Below are 12,170 nucleotides of genomic sequence, written 5' to 3'. Positions count from 1 at the left end.
AGGGTCTGAGGTCGGATTTGAACTCAGGTACTCCTGAATCCAGGGCCGGTGCTCTATCCACTGCGCCACCTAGCTGCCCCTTCTGGTTCTTTTTACGAGGTTTTTTTTTTTTCCTTTCACTAAGTTTCTTGTATTTCTTGTACTTTTTGGTGTCTGCTTTCATTCTACCAACAATAAAGTTATTGTTGTTGGTAGGGTAAAGCCTAGAATAGGAAAAAATAATAAGTTGGCAGTACAAAATTTACCAAATAAAAGTTTAGCCAAAGGACCAATGTGTCAAAAGTTGCCTGTCAAAAGCTCTTTCCCTTTAACTGGCAAGTGATAAACCGGGAAAGTTGTTGAAGAAAACAGTAAAAAAAACAGTAAAAAAAAAAAAAAAAAACCTCAAAAAAATTTCCAGTGCACTTTTCCATTGCATTGAGTGTGTTTACTTAGAGAGTCAGAAATGTTAGATATATGTTAGATTATAGGGAAATTTTCCTTAAGAGAATACAAAACAAAATTTCACAAAACGTACGGTGGGTCAAAAGTCGCGAAGGGGTCTTTCAATAAGTTTTTTGGTGTGTGGTTTTTTGTTTTTTTTTTTGGCAGGGCAATGAAGGTTAAGTGACTTGCCCAGGGTCACACAGCTAGTGTGTCAAGTGTCAGGTCGCATTTGAACTCAGGTCCTCGCTCAATCCAGGGCGGGTGCTTTATCCACTGCGCCACCTAGCAGCGCCCTTTCAATAAGTTTTTGAAATTTATTTTTTATTTTTCGCTATTTGCGAGATTTAAATTTTCACACGTAAATTATACGATGTTATGGTACTGTCAACTAAAAACAAAAATTAAAGGAGTTATTAAACATTTGTGTTTTTTGGCTCACTGAGGTTGGGACACAGAGAAGGAAAGAGAATGACGGAGCGAAGTGGTTTAGGTGGACAATCTTCTACGCACGCGCACGTTACAACGGTACGTTGTAGTCGTCAAGAAGAGACGGTAGCCATGGAGTCTTCGTCGAGTGCGGAAGAAGGCCGAGGCAGTTGTTTTAGTAACGGTGGGTGACCCTTCAATTCTCATTTACTTCTCGGGACATCCCAGAACACTCCCAGTGCCTAAGTTTTCCTTCCCCTTCTACCTAAATGACATATTTTTATTAACTTTTATTAAAAAACTAACCCTAACCCCACCCCCATTTCCTCCTGATCCGTAGTATAGACACTTCAGATTGAAATAAAATCACTAAAAAACCCACTTTGACTTAGAATGGTTCAGAGAATTCACCGATCCTCAAGCAGTTACCATCATATTCCGGAAGTAGACATTCCATTCACCTTTTTGTTAAACTAGGAAGCAAAGTACCTAAATGCATATATAGACATACTAAATTAAAAGACGCTCTCTCTGAATACCCACTTCACTGTGTCGTTTTGAAACACACCAAAACCCCCCAAGATCCCACAATCATGACATTAATTTCATTCCCCTACCTTTCCTCAGCAACAAGCACACTCAAAAACGTAGGAAGAACTTGCCGGAATAGTGTTGTAGAAACATGCTTAAAATAAAACCTCACCAGAAAATAAAATAAAACTTCACACCCCTAAAAGCAACAATCACCCTTTACCATAACATACCTACATAGACCTTGGTATTTTCCAAAAGGCCACCAGTCTCCCCAAAGCACCTCCAAAACCGCAACACCTCAACCTATCTCCCTTTGAACTAACTTCTCTGACCTTTTGTTTGTAGAGGAGAAAAAATGTTTCATAAATGCTATTTTGGTTTTTTCTTTTGGTAGGGGCAATGACTTGCCCAGGGTCACACAGCTAGTGAGTGTCAAGTGTCTGAGGTCACATTTGAACTCAGGTCCTCCTGAATCCAGGGCTGGTGCTTTATCCACTGCAGCACCACCTAGTTGCTCCTTCGTAAATACTATTTTAAAAACTGTCCAGTACTCCTCTCTCCACCTCAAACAAAACCACAAATCCACAGCTACCCATATCCGAATGTATTTTTTATTCTGCACCCTAGTCCATCACCATTTCACAAAAAAAAAGAGGAAAAAAATTAGTGACAAACACAATCCAGAATACGCCTTCTGGAATAATCTCTGGTAATGGCATCAGTCACAGTCCTTGAGCCTTTCAAATGCAATAAGGATTAATTTCTCAGTGTCCCACACTGGAGAAACACTAATTTGCAAGAAACTTCACAAACAATTTGACTTTGACCCTTCTGAATTTCAAAACTTGGGGCTTAAACCATAAGGGAAAAAAATCTAATGAAACCATATGAGTTCAGTCCCCTACAAAAATAAAACCAAAATCTAAGAACCCTGCATCCCAAGGCAAAATCCAAGGTGTGTCTGTTGGCTGAGTGGTGGAGGGGAAGGTGGACAGGATGAAGGCCCAAATGTAAATAACATGGTTTGGCAGTGTTTTGGTGGATGTTTGGATAATGTTTTCCAGGACTCTTAAGCTGCAAACAAGCAAGCAATGAACAACCATATATTAAACTTGTACTATGTGCCACACATTGTGCTAAGTTTAGGGAAAAACCAAAGCACAACAAACAAAAAATAAAACAACCAAAAAATGCAAAACAAGCCCTACTCAAAGAAACAAATCCACTAATAGGCTTTGGGAGTGGAAGACAACAAGTCCTTATAAATACAGGAAAGTACTTAAAAGTACAAAGTACACATGTGTGAGTAGGCAGCGTCACATAGGATGGATTAATGGATGAGACTTGAGTAACCTGGGTATATTTTGTAGACACAAAGGGTGAGGTCATAAGCAAATTAGGGAACCACAGAAATATTTACCTGTCAGATCTATAGATGAAGAAACAGTTTATGAGTAAACAATCATATAACAATGCTCTAAATGAGTAATGAGTAGAGAAATGCAAATCAAACCAACCCTGAAGAACCACCTCACACCTACACAATTGGCTAATATGGCAGAAAAAGAAAATGACAAATGTTGGAGAATGTAGAAAAATAGGTTTACCAATACACAACCATTCTGGAACACAAAACTGTACATACCCTTTGACCCATCAGTACTTCTATTAGCTCTGTATCCCAAAGGAATCAAAGAAAATGTAAAATAAAAGTAAAATAAAAGTACTATATGAATGGTTGACCACCTCTCTGGGCCCCAGTTTCCTCATCTATAAATGGCTAGTTACTAACTTGTGACACAAACCCCCAAATCTTCGACCTAACTCTTCTCCATCCTGGTTCTTTAGACCACACTGAACAATTTCATACTACCTCTTCAGCCTCACTTACTTGAAGACAGCTATCATTACCCTCTTTATCCTTCTCTTTGGCTTTCTTCAGAGTGCTTACCACTTAGAAAAACTGCCAGTCTGTCATTATGAAGCTCATGTATTCCTGGACGCTTAACAAAGGAAAAAAAAGTATCTTTTGTTAGCTTTTGGTTAACATATATGTCAGGTTAATTTCTTATTGCTGAGGTCCTTTCTGGCCCTCACATGTTGTGATGCTGGAAACGGAACCTTTCTATTCTCTTGGCTTATCTTTCCAGGACCAGTAACACATTATTCCCGCTCACAAACCACATTGTTCTGCCAAATTGGCCTTCTTCTTTCTAGTCTTCTCACATGGGATGCCACCTCTTGTGTGCATCCCTCTGCACCAGTTATATTCTATGTGTGGAATTAATCTCTTTCTTACTGATGCCTCATAAAAATCTGGTTTTTTTGAAAGATCAATTCAAGTGCCACCTCCTCCATGAAAACTTAACAGCCACATTCCCAAGCCTAGAAAAAGTTTTCTTGTATTTATATGTGTCATCTGTCCAATACAATGTAAGCTTCCTCATGGCAGAGGACCATTGCTTTTTCTTTGTATCCCTCTTAGGCAAGAAAGGGCACAGTACCTAGCAAATATCAATGTTTAATACATACTTGATGACTGATTGATCTTGGTGTGGAAGAGAATCAAGGCTTTCAGAGTCTTTGCCAATGAAGCACCATGTTGATAGGCTCTACTAACAGACTTTAAAAATTGGGCCTGGTAATGGAGCAAACATGTCTTATACAGGAACTGGTCTCAGAAAGACTCAAGAGTAAGTTGACTTGTGGGAATTTTAGGCCATAGTAATTTTATAATAATTTGTAGACAATTTGTGACCTGTGCTCATGGAGAGAATGCCCATAATGTCAAAGATTTTGGAATACTTGAGATCAAGTTCTTCATTCTTGCTCTAAATTGTTCCTTATTTTAACTAATTCTCTTACCTGCCCACAGAAGGAACTGCAGAGCCTAGGATTGAAGACATGATCAGCAGAATTAATGAACTACAGCAAGGTGAGGCAAGGCTTTGAGAAATCCAAAAAACCCCACGTAGAGATAATTATCGCAGTAGCCTTTGTGTTCCTTCTATGTACTTGAAACTCATTTACCAGAAGGTGCAGAGAGCACAGAGTAGAAGCCCAGAAACTATGCACTGAATTGTGCCTTAAGTTTGATTTCAGATAAATTCTTTACTGGTTTTTTGTTTTTCTTTCTTTCTTCTTTTTTTTGGGGGGGAGAAATGAGGGTTAAGTGACTTGCCCAGGGTCACACAGCTAGTGTCAAGTGTCTGAGGCCAGATTTGAAATCAGGTCTTCCTAAATCCAGGGCCTGTGCCTTATCCACTGTGCCACCTAGCTGACCCTATACTGTTTTGGAGTTTCAGGTTCCTCCACAGTAAAATAACTGGGGAAGTGGAAGAAGTTGGGATTAGGAATTTGTAAAGATCTCCTTTTGTCTTTTTCTTGACAGCTAAGAAAATTGCAAATAAGGAGCTCTGTGAGACCCAGGCCCACAGGCAATCCTTGCAGAAACAACTTGATGAATGTAGGTGCCACAAATTCAAACAACACTTTTGTCCCCAGAACTTACCATACCATCCCAAAGTCATCTGATTTTATCTTACCAGGTCTACTTTCCATACTTGCATTCACAGGAGCCAGTGAGATCTTGAAGTTTTAAATTCCTGGTTAATTCAACAAACTCCTATTGGGTGCATGCTGTGTGTATTGCTTTGTGCTAGGTAGTGAAATGAGATAGAAGAGATATAAACAATATCAAACCACAAATATGGACAGTCTATAGAAACCATCATCTATTCCAGTTTCTGCCTATTGTATGAAAGCTCTCTAAGAAGACAAGACACAAGTTAAAATAAAATTTCAAAAAAACCCCACACTTGATTATATTGAGATGCCCCCATTTTATAGCTATCCATTGAGAATGTGACATTAGGAAGAGACTTTGGAGATTATTGATTTCCATTCCAATTTACCTACTGTTTTATATATAATGTGAATGTGTTTTTCCCCTTATGGCACCTAGTGAAAGTCCCATCTACTCTCTAGACCTTACTTTTTTTATCTATAAAATTAGGATCAGTATCAAATCATTCAGTTAACAAGCATTTTTTAAGTGCATATCGTTATCGTCCAGACACTGAAAAAACAAATGCAAAGAATGAAACAATCCTTTTCTAAAAGAGCTTACATTCTAACGGGGAAGAAAACAGGTACACAAATATGGAATGAATATCAAGTGAGTAAATACATAGTTGTTAAATGTGACGTGGTTATTGAGGGAGCCCTCTAGAATGTTGTGGGGATCAGGGAGAACTTCAAATAGATGGTGGTACTTGAAGAAAGAGAGGAATGTTGTAAGGTGGAGATAAGAAGGGAGTATATTTTAGTCATGAGCTCTGGCCATTGCAAAGACAGGAGGATAAAATAGTGTCTTGGGTGAAAACCAGAGAGAAGGCCAGTTTGTCTGGGTTGTAGAGCACAGTCTATTATGGAGATAGAAAGATAGGTTAGGGCAGGGGCAGCTAGGTGGTGCAGTGGATGGAGCACCGGCCCTGGATTCAGGAGGACCTGAGTTCAGATCCAGCCTCAGACACTTGACACTAGCTATGTGACCCTGACAAGTCACTAAACCCCAGTTGCCTCACCAAAAAAAAAAAAAAAGGTTAGGGGAAAAGTGAGAAGGGCCTTAAAAGCTAAAAAGGAATTTATTTTTTATTGACTTAAACTCTGCTTCTGGTCTTCAATTTGTTATCTTCAAAGTGAGGGGGACTTTGAGGTTCTTTTTGGCTCTAGATCTATATACCCCTAAAAACCATAGGAAACCACTCAATTTGATTGAGTAGAGAAGAGCAACATGGACAAGTATGTGCTTTTTTTTTTTTTTTTAGTGAGGCAATTGGGGTTAAGTGACTTGCCCAGGGTCACACAGCTAGTAAGTGTTAAGTGTCTGAGGCCAGATTTGAACTCAGGTATTCCTGAATCCAGGGCCACTGCTCTATCCACTGCGCCACCTAGCTGCCCCCAGATATGTGCTTTTAGGAAATCATTTTGTTAGCCCAGTCAACTTGCTCTAGCCCTAAGAATACAAAGAGTGGGGGAGGACAGAATGGTGAGGTTGACTGTCTGATTTCTGTCACTTGCAGTGAGCTTGGAGGAGACACAGCTGAAGGAAATCTTGAGCAAGAAGCAAGGTATCAGCCAATCAACAAGCCTTTATTAAGCACCTACTATGTGCCAGGGACTATGCTAGGTGTTACAGATAAAAATAGAATAAAACAACCCCAACTTGCAAGGAACTCACATTATAGTGAAGACAACAACTATATGTGTTAACTAAATTAAGATTAAATATAAAGAGAACAAAGTCAAATAAATGCAAAGTAGTTAAATATAGGGTAGTTTGAGAGGTAATAATTGGGAATTGGGGATGTGACTCCATTGTCAGGTAACTCTTAAAGGGCAAGGCTTCTGAGAACATAGTTCATGTGACATTTAAATTCCTTTCTGACCCTTTGGCCACCTACTTACATCTTTCATACCAGAAACTCTGAGGATGCTTCATCTGCAGTGCCAGGAGAAAGAAACTGAGGCCCTAAGGTATGTGGCTCCTTCTCTCACTTCCCCTGCTTGTTATTTCACCAGAATTCTTTCCATATCCAGCATCCTTTGAGAAAAAGCTACAGCAAAGTGTGCTTAAGTGGCATTAGTGCATTGGTTTTGCTTGTGATATTACCATACTGTCTACTTTATTCTTGGATAGGAAAAAAAACATTAAAATTGAGTTCAATACATTTTAAATTTATTTCAAATCATCTGGGAAACATTTAAAAAAAGATGTTGAGATGAGTTCTTTAAAATTTCCTGAGTACTTTATCCCCTTCTCTCCTCTTTCTCCCCACTTTGAGAAGGAGTTCTTAAGGACTGCCAGAGAGGATAAGATTTACCAAATTCTGAGGTTACCTCTCTTCCTTCAACCTTTCATTCTCCAGAAAGCAGGCAGTGTCTGAGGGATGCAAGAAGAGGATAAATGAGCTGAGTTCCAAAATCCAGGAAGAAAAACTGAAGAAAAGAAATCAAAGGTAAAACCTTGTTTCAGCCTTTAGGCTAATGCTTGTTGACTTCTGAATTCAAGGCAAAATTGAGATTGTGAATTTAAGAAAACTAGAGTCAGAAGAGTGAGTCCTCCTCAAAATATGAGACGCAGAAAGCAAGACTAGAAAGGACCCAAATCATAAAACGTAAAAGCTTGAAGGGTCTTTGGAGCTCATGCAGTTCAAGCACATTACTTAGAAGTAAGAAAACTGAGATCCAAAGAGAAGGTGAGACTTGCCCAGTGTTGCACAATTAGGCATATGCAAGTTTCTTGAGTCACCTGACTAAGTTGTTCAGGCTTTGTATTGCATTTCTTCTTACCTTGAAAGGTTTGTAGGTAATTAGTTATACTGGCAGAGCTTGAAGGGAAATTAAAAATAAATTAAAAAAAAATTTTTTTGGGGGGCAGTGGGGGTTAAGTGACTTGCCCAAGGTCACACAGCTAGTGTCAAGTGTTTGAGGCCGGATTTGAACTTGGGTCCTCCTGAATCCAGGGCCAGTGCTTTATCCATTGAGCCATCTAGCTGCCCCCTAAACAGTGTTCATTTTTCTTTTCTTTTTTTTGGGGGGGGGCAATGAGGGTTAAGTGACTTGCTCAGGGTCACACAGCTAGTAAGTGTCAAGTGTCTGAGGTCGGATTTGAACTCAGGTACTCCTGAATCCAGGGCTGGTGCTTTATCCACTGTGCCACCTAGCTGCCCCCAAAGGGAAATTAGAAAACACCAAGTACAGTTAGATCTAATTTTATAGGGGAAGAAATTAAGACCCAGAGAGCACTGCTGTTCAGACAGCTATGGGTTATGTTCCCAGCTGATTGTCAAGACTTTCTTTTCTTCTCTTCTCTTAGTTTCTTGATTTTTAGAGTAAGAAGCCTAGACTAGAGGCCTTCTAGTTCTGGAATTGAGTGACTCTATAAGTGATGAGACAGTTGAAGTTTAATGTAGGAAATATGTAAAAGGAGAGACTTTTTCTACTGGTAGAATCCCAGAAAGACTTCCTGGAAGGGGGCGGAGCTGGATTGGTCCCAAAGGTCTGGGATTAGTGACTGGGTTGGAGGGTGAGCATCTTCTGGTCATAACCCTTACCAGTCCTGTGCTTTCTTCTTCTCAGAATGGAGTTTGACCAGCAGCTAGAGGAAATGGTGGAGAAGCATAAGACCCTCTGGGAATTCCATGTAAGGGAATAACCTTTGTTTAGTACCTAAAGAAAAGTGGTTATTGGTGGGGAGTATGGAAGGTGGGGTGCAGGATATGGGGAACATTTGAACAAAGGTACTTAACATGCAGAAGGGGACAGTAAATAACCACCATAGTTTAGAGCAGAGGGTGAATTGAAAGTATAGTTAGATTTACCTCCAAAGAAAAAACTGATTTTGATTGAACACACACTGAAGCATGCTGTTTTTCACTTTCTTTCATCTTTTCCCTTTTATTCAAGTTTTCTTGTACAAAATGACTAATATGGTAATGTTTTACATAATTGCACATGTATAAGCCATAACTGATTGCTTACAGCCTCCAGGAAGGGGGGGAGGAGAAGAAAGGAAGGGAGGATAAAATTTGGAACTCAAAATGATAAATAAAAATGTTTATAAAGAAAGTGGTTAGGGGGTGCAGCTAGGTGGTACAATGGATAGAGCACTGGCCCTGGATTCAGGAGGACCTGAGTTCAAATCCAGCCTCAGACCCTTGACACTTACTAGCTGTGTGACCCTGAGCAAATCACTTAACCCCAATTGCCTCACCAAAAAAAGAAAAAAAAGAAAGTGGTTAGGGAGAACATATAGATTAAGAAGTTTTGTTGAACATGGAGGAGGGCAAACATGGTTTTTAGAAGGTTTTAAGAAATCTAGATATGAAATCTCATGGAAGTTTTCAATTAGAGGATTATCTGTTGGTGATGTAAAAAAATCTTGTTAGGAAAAAAAGCCTCTGATGTCCTTTCTTTTTTTCTTTTTTAGTCATTCACCTTTTATTTGAATACTTCCAGTGAAGAGAAACCCAACCACTTTCTTTTTTTTTTAATTATCAAAGTATTTTATTATTTTCCAGTTACAGGTAGAAATAGTTTTCAACATTTGTTTTTATAAGATTTCTAGTTTCAAATTTTTCTCCCTTCTTCCCCTCCCTCCCCCAAACTCCCCAAGACAGGAAGCAATCTGATATAGGTTATATATGCACAATCACATTAGACATATTTCTGCGTTAGTTATGCTGTGAAAGAAGAATCAGAACAAAAGGGAAACACCTCAAAAAAAGGAAAAACAAAAGGTCATAAAAATATGGTGCATTCTGCATCTGGATGCCATCCTGGATTTGGAGAGCATTTTCTATCATGAGTCCTTTGGAACTATCTTGTACCTTTGTATTGCTGAGAAGAATCAAGTCTATCACAGCTGATCATCACATAATGTTGATGATACTGTGTACAGTGTTCTCCTGGTTCTGCTCATCTCACTCATCTGATGTCCTTTCTTACTGAAATTTTGTGAACTATTTTTTTTTGGGGGGGGCAGTGAAGGTTAAGTGACTTGCCCAGGCTTACACAGCTACTAAGTGTCAAGTCTCTGAGGCCAGATTTAAACTCAGGTTCTCCTGAATGCAGGGCTGGTGCTGTATCCACTGCACCACCTAGCTGCCCCAGTGAACTTCTACAGTAAGGTGTGAGGACAGGCATGACTTTGGAGAGAGGGATCTTTAGGCACAGCTGACCTTCTTTTCCTTCTATTAGAAGGTAGACAAACTGTCCCAGGAAATGAGCAACATCAACAACAACAAAGAACAGCTTCTGATGGAGGGTGAGTAACTGTATTGGGGGGCAGAGGGTTCTAGTGAGGGAAGAAAGGTGAATAATGCCCCTTTTGAGAAAATGAGCTCCTCCATTCCTAGGACTGCATTCTAGATTCTCCCAAGGATACCTTTCCCGTGTTGGGGGAGATGAAAATTTGTTCTAAATAGAGCCCAAAACTGAGGTGTCCACCTGTTCAGAGTCTTTGGGAAAGGAGGCTGGATAGGAACAGGAAAATCCCTGATGAGAGAATGTCTGAAATAATTGTGCTCCTGTGAGCAGAAAGACTAACTCTGAAGAAGCTTGAGAGCATCCAGAAGCAGCTGGACAGACTGACCCCACCTGAGGCCAAGACTGAAGCTGCGGCTGTCACCAGCATAGATGCCTTCCTGTGCAGTGAGGAGGCTGCTGCAGCTGTGTAAACCTTTGCTTGGTTCCTAGGGAAGGAGGAGGAAATAGAGGTGGGTTGGCTGGGTTGGGATGGGGGACAGGGTTTGAGCAGTACTTGCCAGAAGTGGCTGCTTTAATTTCCTTATTTTTTTTTCTTTTTCTTTTTTTTTTTGGTGAGGCAGTTGGGGTTAAGTGACTTGCCCAGGGTCACACAGCTAGTAAGTGTTGAGTGTCTGAGGCCGGATTTGAACTCAGGTACCCCTGACTCCAGGGCCGGTGCTCTATCCACTGTGCCACCTAGCTGCCCCTTTAATTTCCAAGTAACATTTTTTAGGCAACTGTTTGAGGAAGAAAACAAGAAAGCCACAGAATTCCTGGAAGCAGCTTCCCTACGCTATCACCAGCTACAGCAGAAATACCAAAGGTGAAACCCCCAAGGCACCCCAGAAGAGGTGGTGATCAGTTGGTTATCTGTGTCTTTTCTTCCGTCTCTCTTTAACCTCTTACTGTTTCTCTGTGTCTGTGTCTGTGTCTCTCTGGATCCATCTTTTCAGCAATGTTTTCTTCTCTATCTCTCTCCAGCTTCTTCCTTCTTCCCTTCTTTCTCTCTTCTTCACTCTGTTTCTCTCTGTCCATCTCCCTTGTATAACTCAGCTCAGCTTGGGCTCTCCGTTTCTGGCTCCTGGCACAGGCTGAAGAGGGAGCTAGAAGCTGTTGGCCACTGTGCTATCGGAGGATCCAAGGAGAGAAGCCCAGAGGAAGCTGCTGAAGGGGAAGGTGGTATTGCTACCAATGTGGGTGAGAGAGAGGTAGATATTATGAAAATCTCCATCTTCTAGTGGCAAGGAAAAAGAATCAAAAGCACCTAGGAGATAGTGACATAAGGAACTAGAAAAAGATATCTGGAAGAAAGATGCTGGCAGCTAGGATTAATAAAAGACACAGAATAAAGGGAGAGGTGAGTGGTGGGATGTCACTCTTAACTGGCTCTTGGTCCATCCTTATCCTTTTCTGCCCCATCCCCCCAGACTGTCATGGAGATTCCTAGGATGCAGAAGAAAGATCAAGAATTCAGGCCTGGTCCTGGTGAACACCCAAGCTCACTAGGTCCGTCCTCATCTTAGAGGGGCCCAGGGAGTTTGGCCACCTGTCGCATAAGTGAGGTGAAGCTTTGTTTGCACCAATTTGGAGAAACATAAGTGTGGAACTTGGGCCATAAAGCCTGACCCTTGAGATGTCTACTTGAATAAAAAATTTCTCATTCTCTACTTTTGGATCTGGCTGTGCTTCTGTCCTTATTCTAAGGTTTTAGCCCATCAATCAATCAAGCATCTAATAGCACCTAGTGCCAGGCACTGGGTTAGGTGTTAGGGATAAAAAGAAGTTAAATAGTTCCTGTTCTCTTGAAGTCTGTTAGGCAGAGAAGACAACATGTACATTTATAGGGAGATGTAAGCTGGATACAAAATGATTATTGTGGAGGTAGGTACCAGGAAGGTCTTCAGGAAAGGCTTTATATAGTAGTAGGAGGTAGTTGAGCTTTAGCCTTATAGGAAATGAAAGATTTCACTGCA

General features: G+C 40.5%; 1 protein-coding gene across 1 annotated transcript; it reads left to right on the top strand.

Annotated features, from left to right (window-relative positions):
* The first annotated feature begins 873 nt into the window (after positions 1–873).
* Positions 874–11,907, top strand: LOC122733838 (synaptonemal complex central element protein 1-like). The gene is made up of 12 exons (XM_043974546.1): positions 874–1,036; positions 4,262–4,321; positions 4,778–4,852; positions 6,471–6,518; positions 6,870–6,924; positions 7,317–7,406; positions 8,530–8,593; positions 10,150–10,216; positions 10,489–10,624; positions 10,931–11,020; positions 11,288–11,405; positions 11,625–11,907. Exons 1-12 carry the CDS (start codon positions 895–897, stop codon positions 11,718–11,720), a joined length of 1,041 nt encoding a protein of 346 aa, XP_043830481.1. The 5' UTR covers positions 874–894; the 3' UTR covers positions 11,721–11,907.
* Positions 11,908–12,170: the final 263 nt, after the last annotated feature.

Source organism: Dromiciops gliroides, chromosome X, assembly GCF_019393635.1.
Source record: "Dromiciops gliroides isolate mDroGli1 chromosome X, mDroGli1.pri, whole genome shotgun sequence".
In the NCBI taxonomy this organism is placed as follows: Eukaryota; Metazoa; Chordata; class Mammalia; order Microbiotheria; family Microbiotheriidae; genus Dromiciops; species Dromiciops gliroides.
Note: the sequence above shows the minus strand (reverse complement) of the source record. Positions and strands in the feature narration are given on the sequence as shown.

Excerpts from the sequence above, each read along its gene's own strand:
- LOC122733838 (XM_043974546.1), top strand. The coding sequence starts at position 895 with ATGACGGAGCGAAGTGGTTTAGGTGGACAATCTTCTACGCACGCGCAC. Across the intron at positions 10,217-10,488 it reads AGAACAGCTTCTGATGGAGG|AAAGACTAACTCTGAAGAAG; the intron begins GTGAGTAACTGT and ends TCCTGTGAGCAG. Across the intron at positions 11,021-11,287 it reads CTACAGCAGAAATACCAAAG|GCTGAAGAGGGAGCTAGAAG; the intron begins GTGAAACCCCCA and ends CTCCTGGCACAG.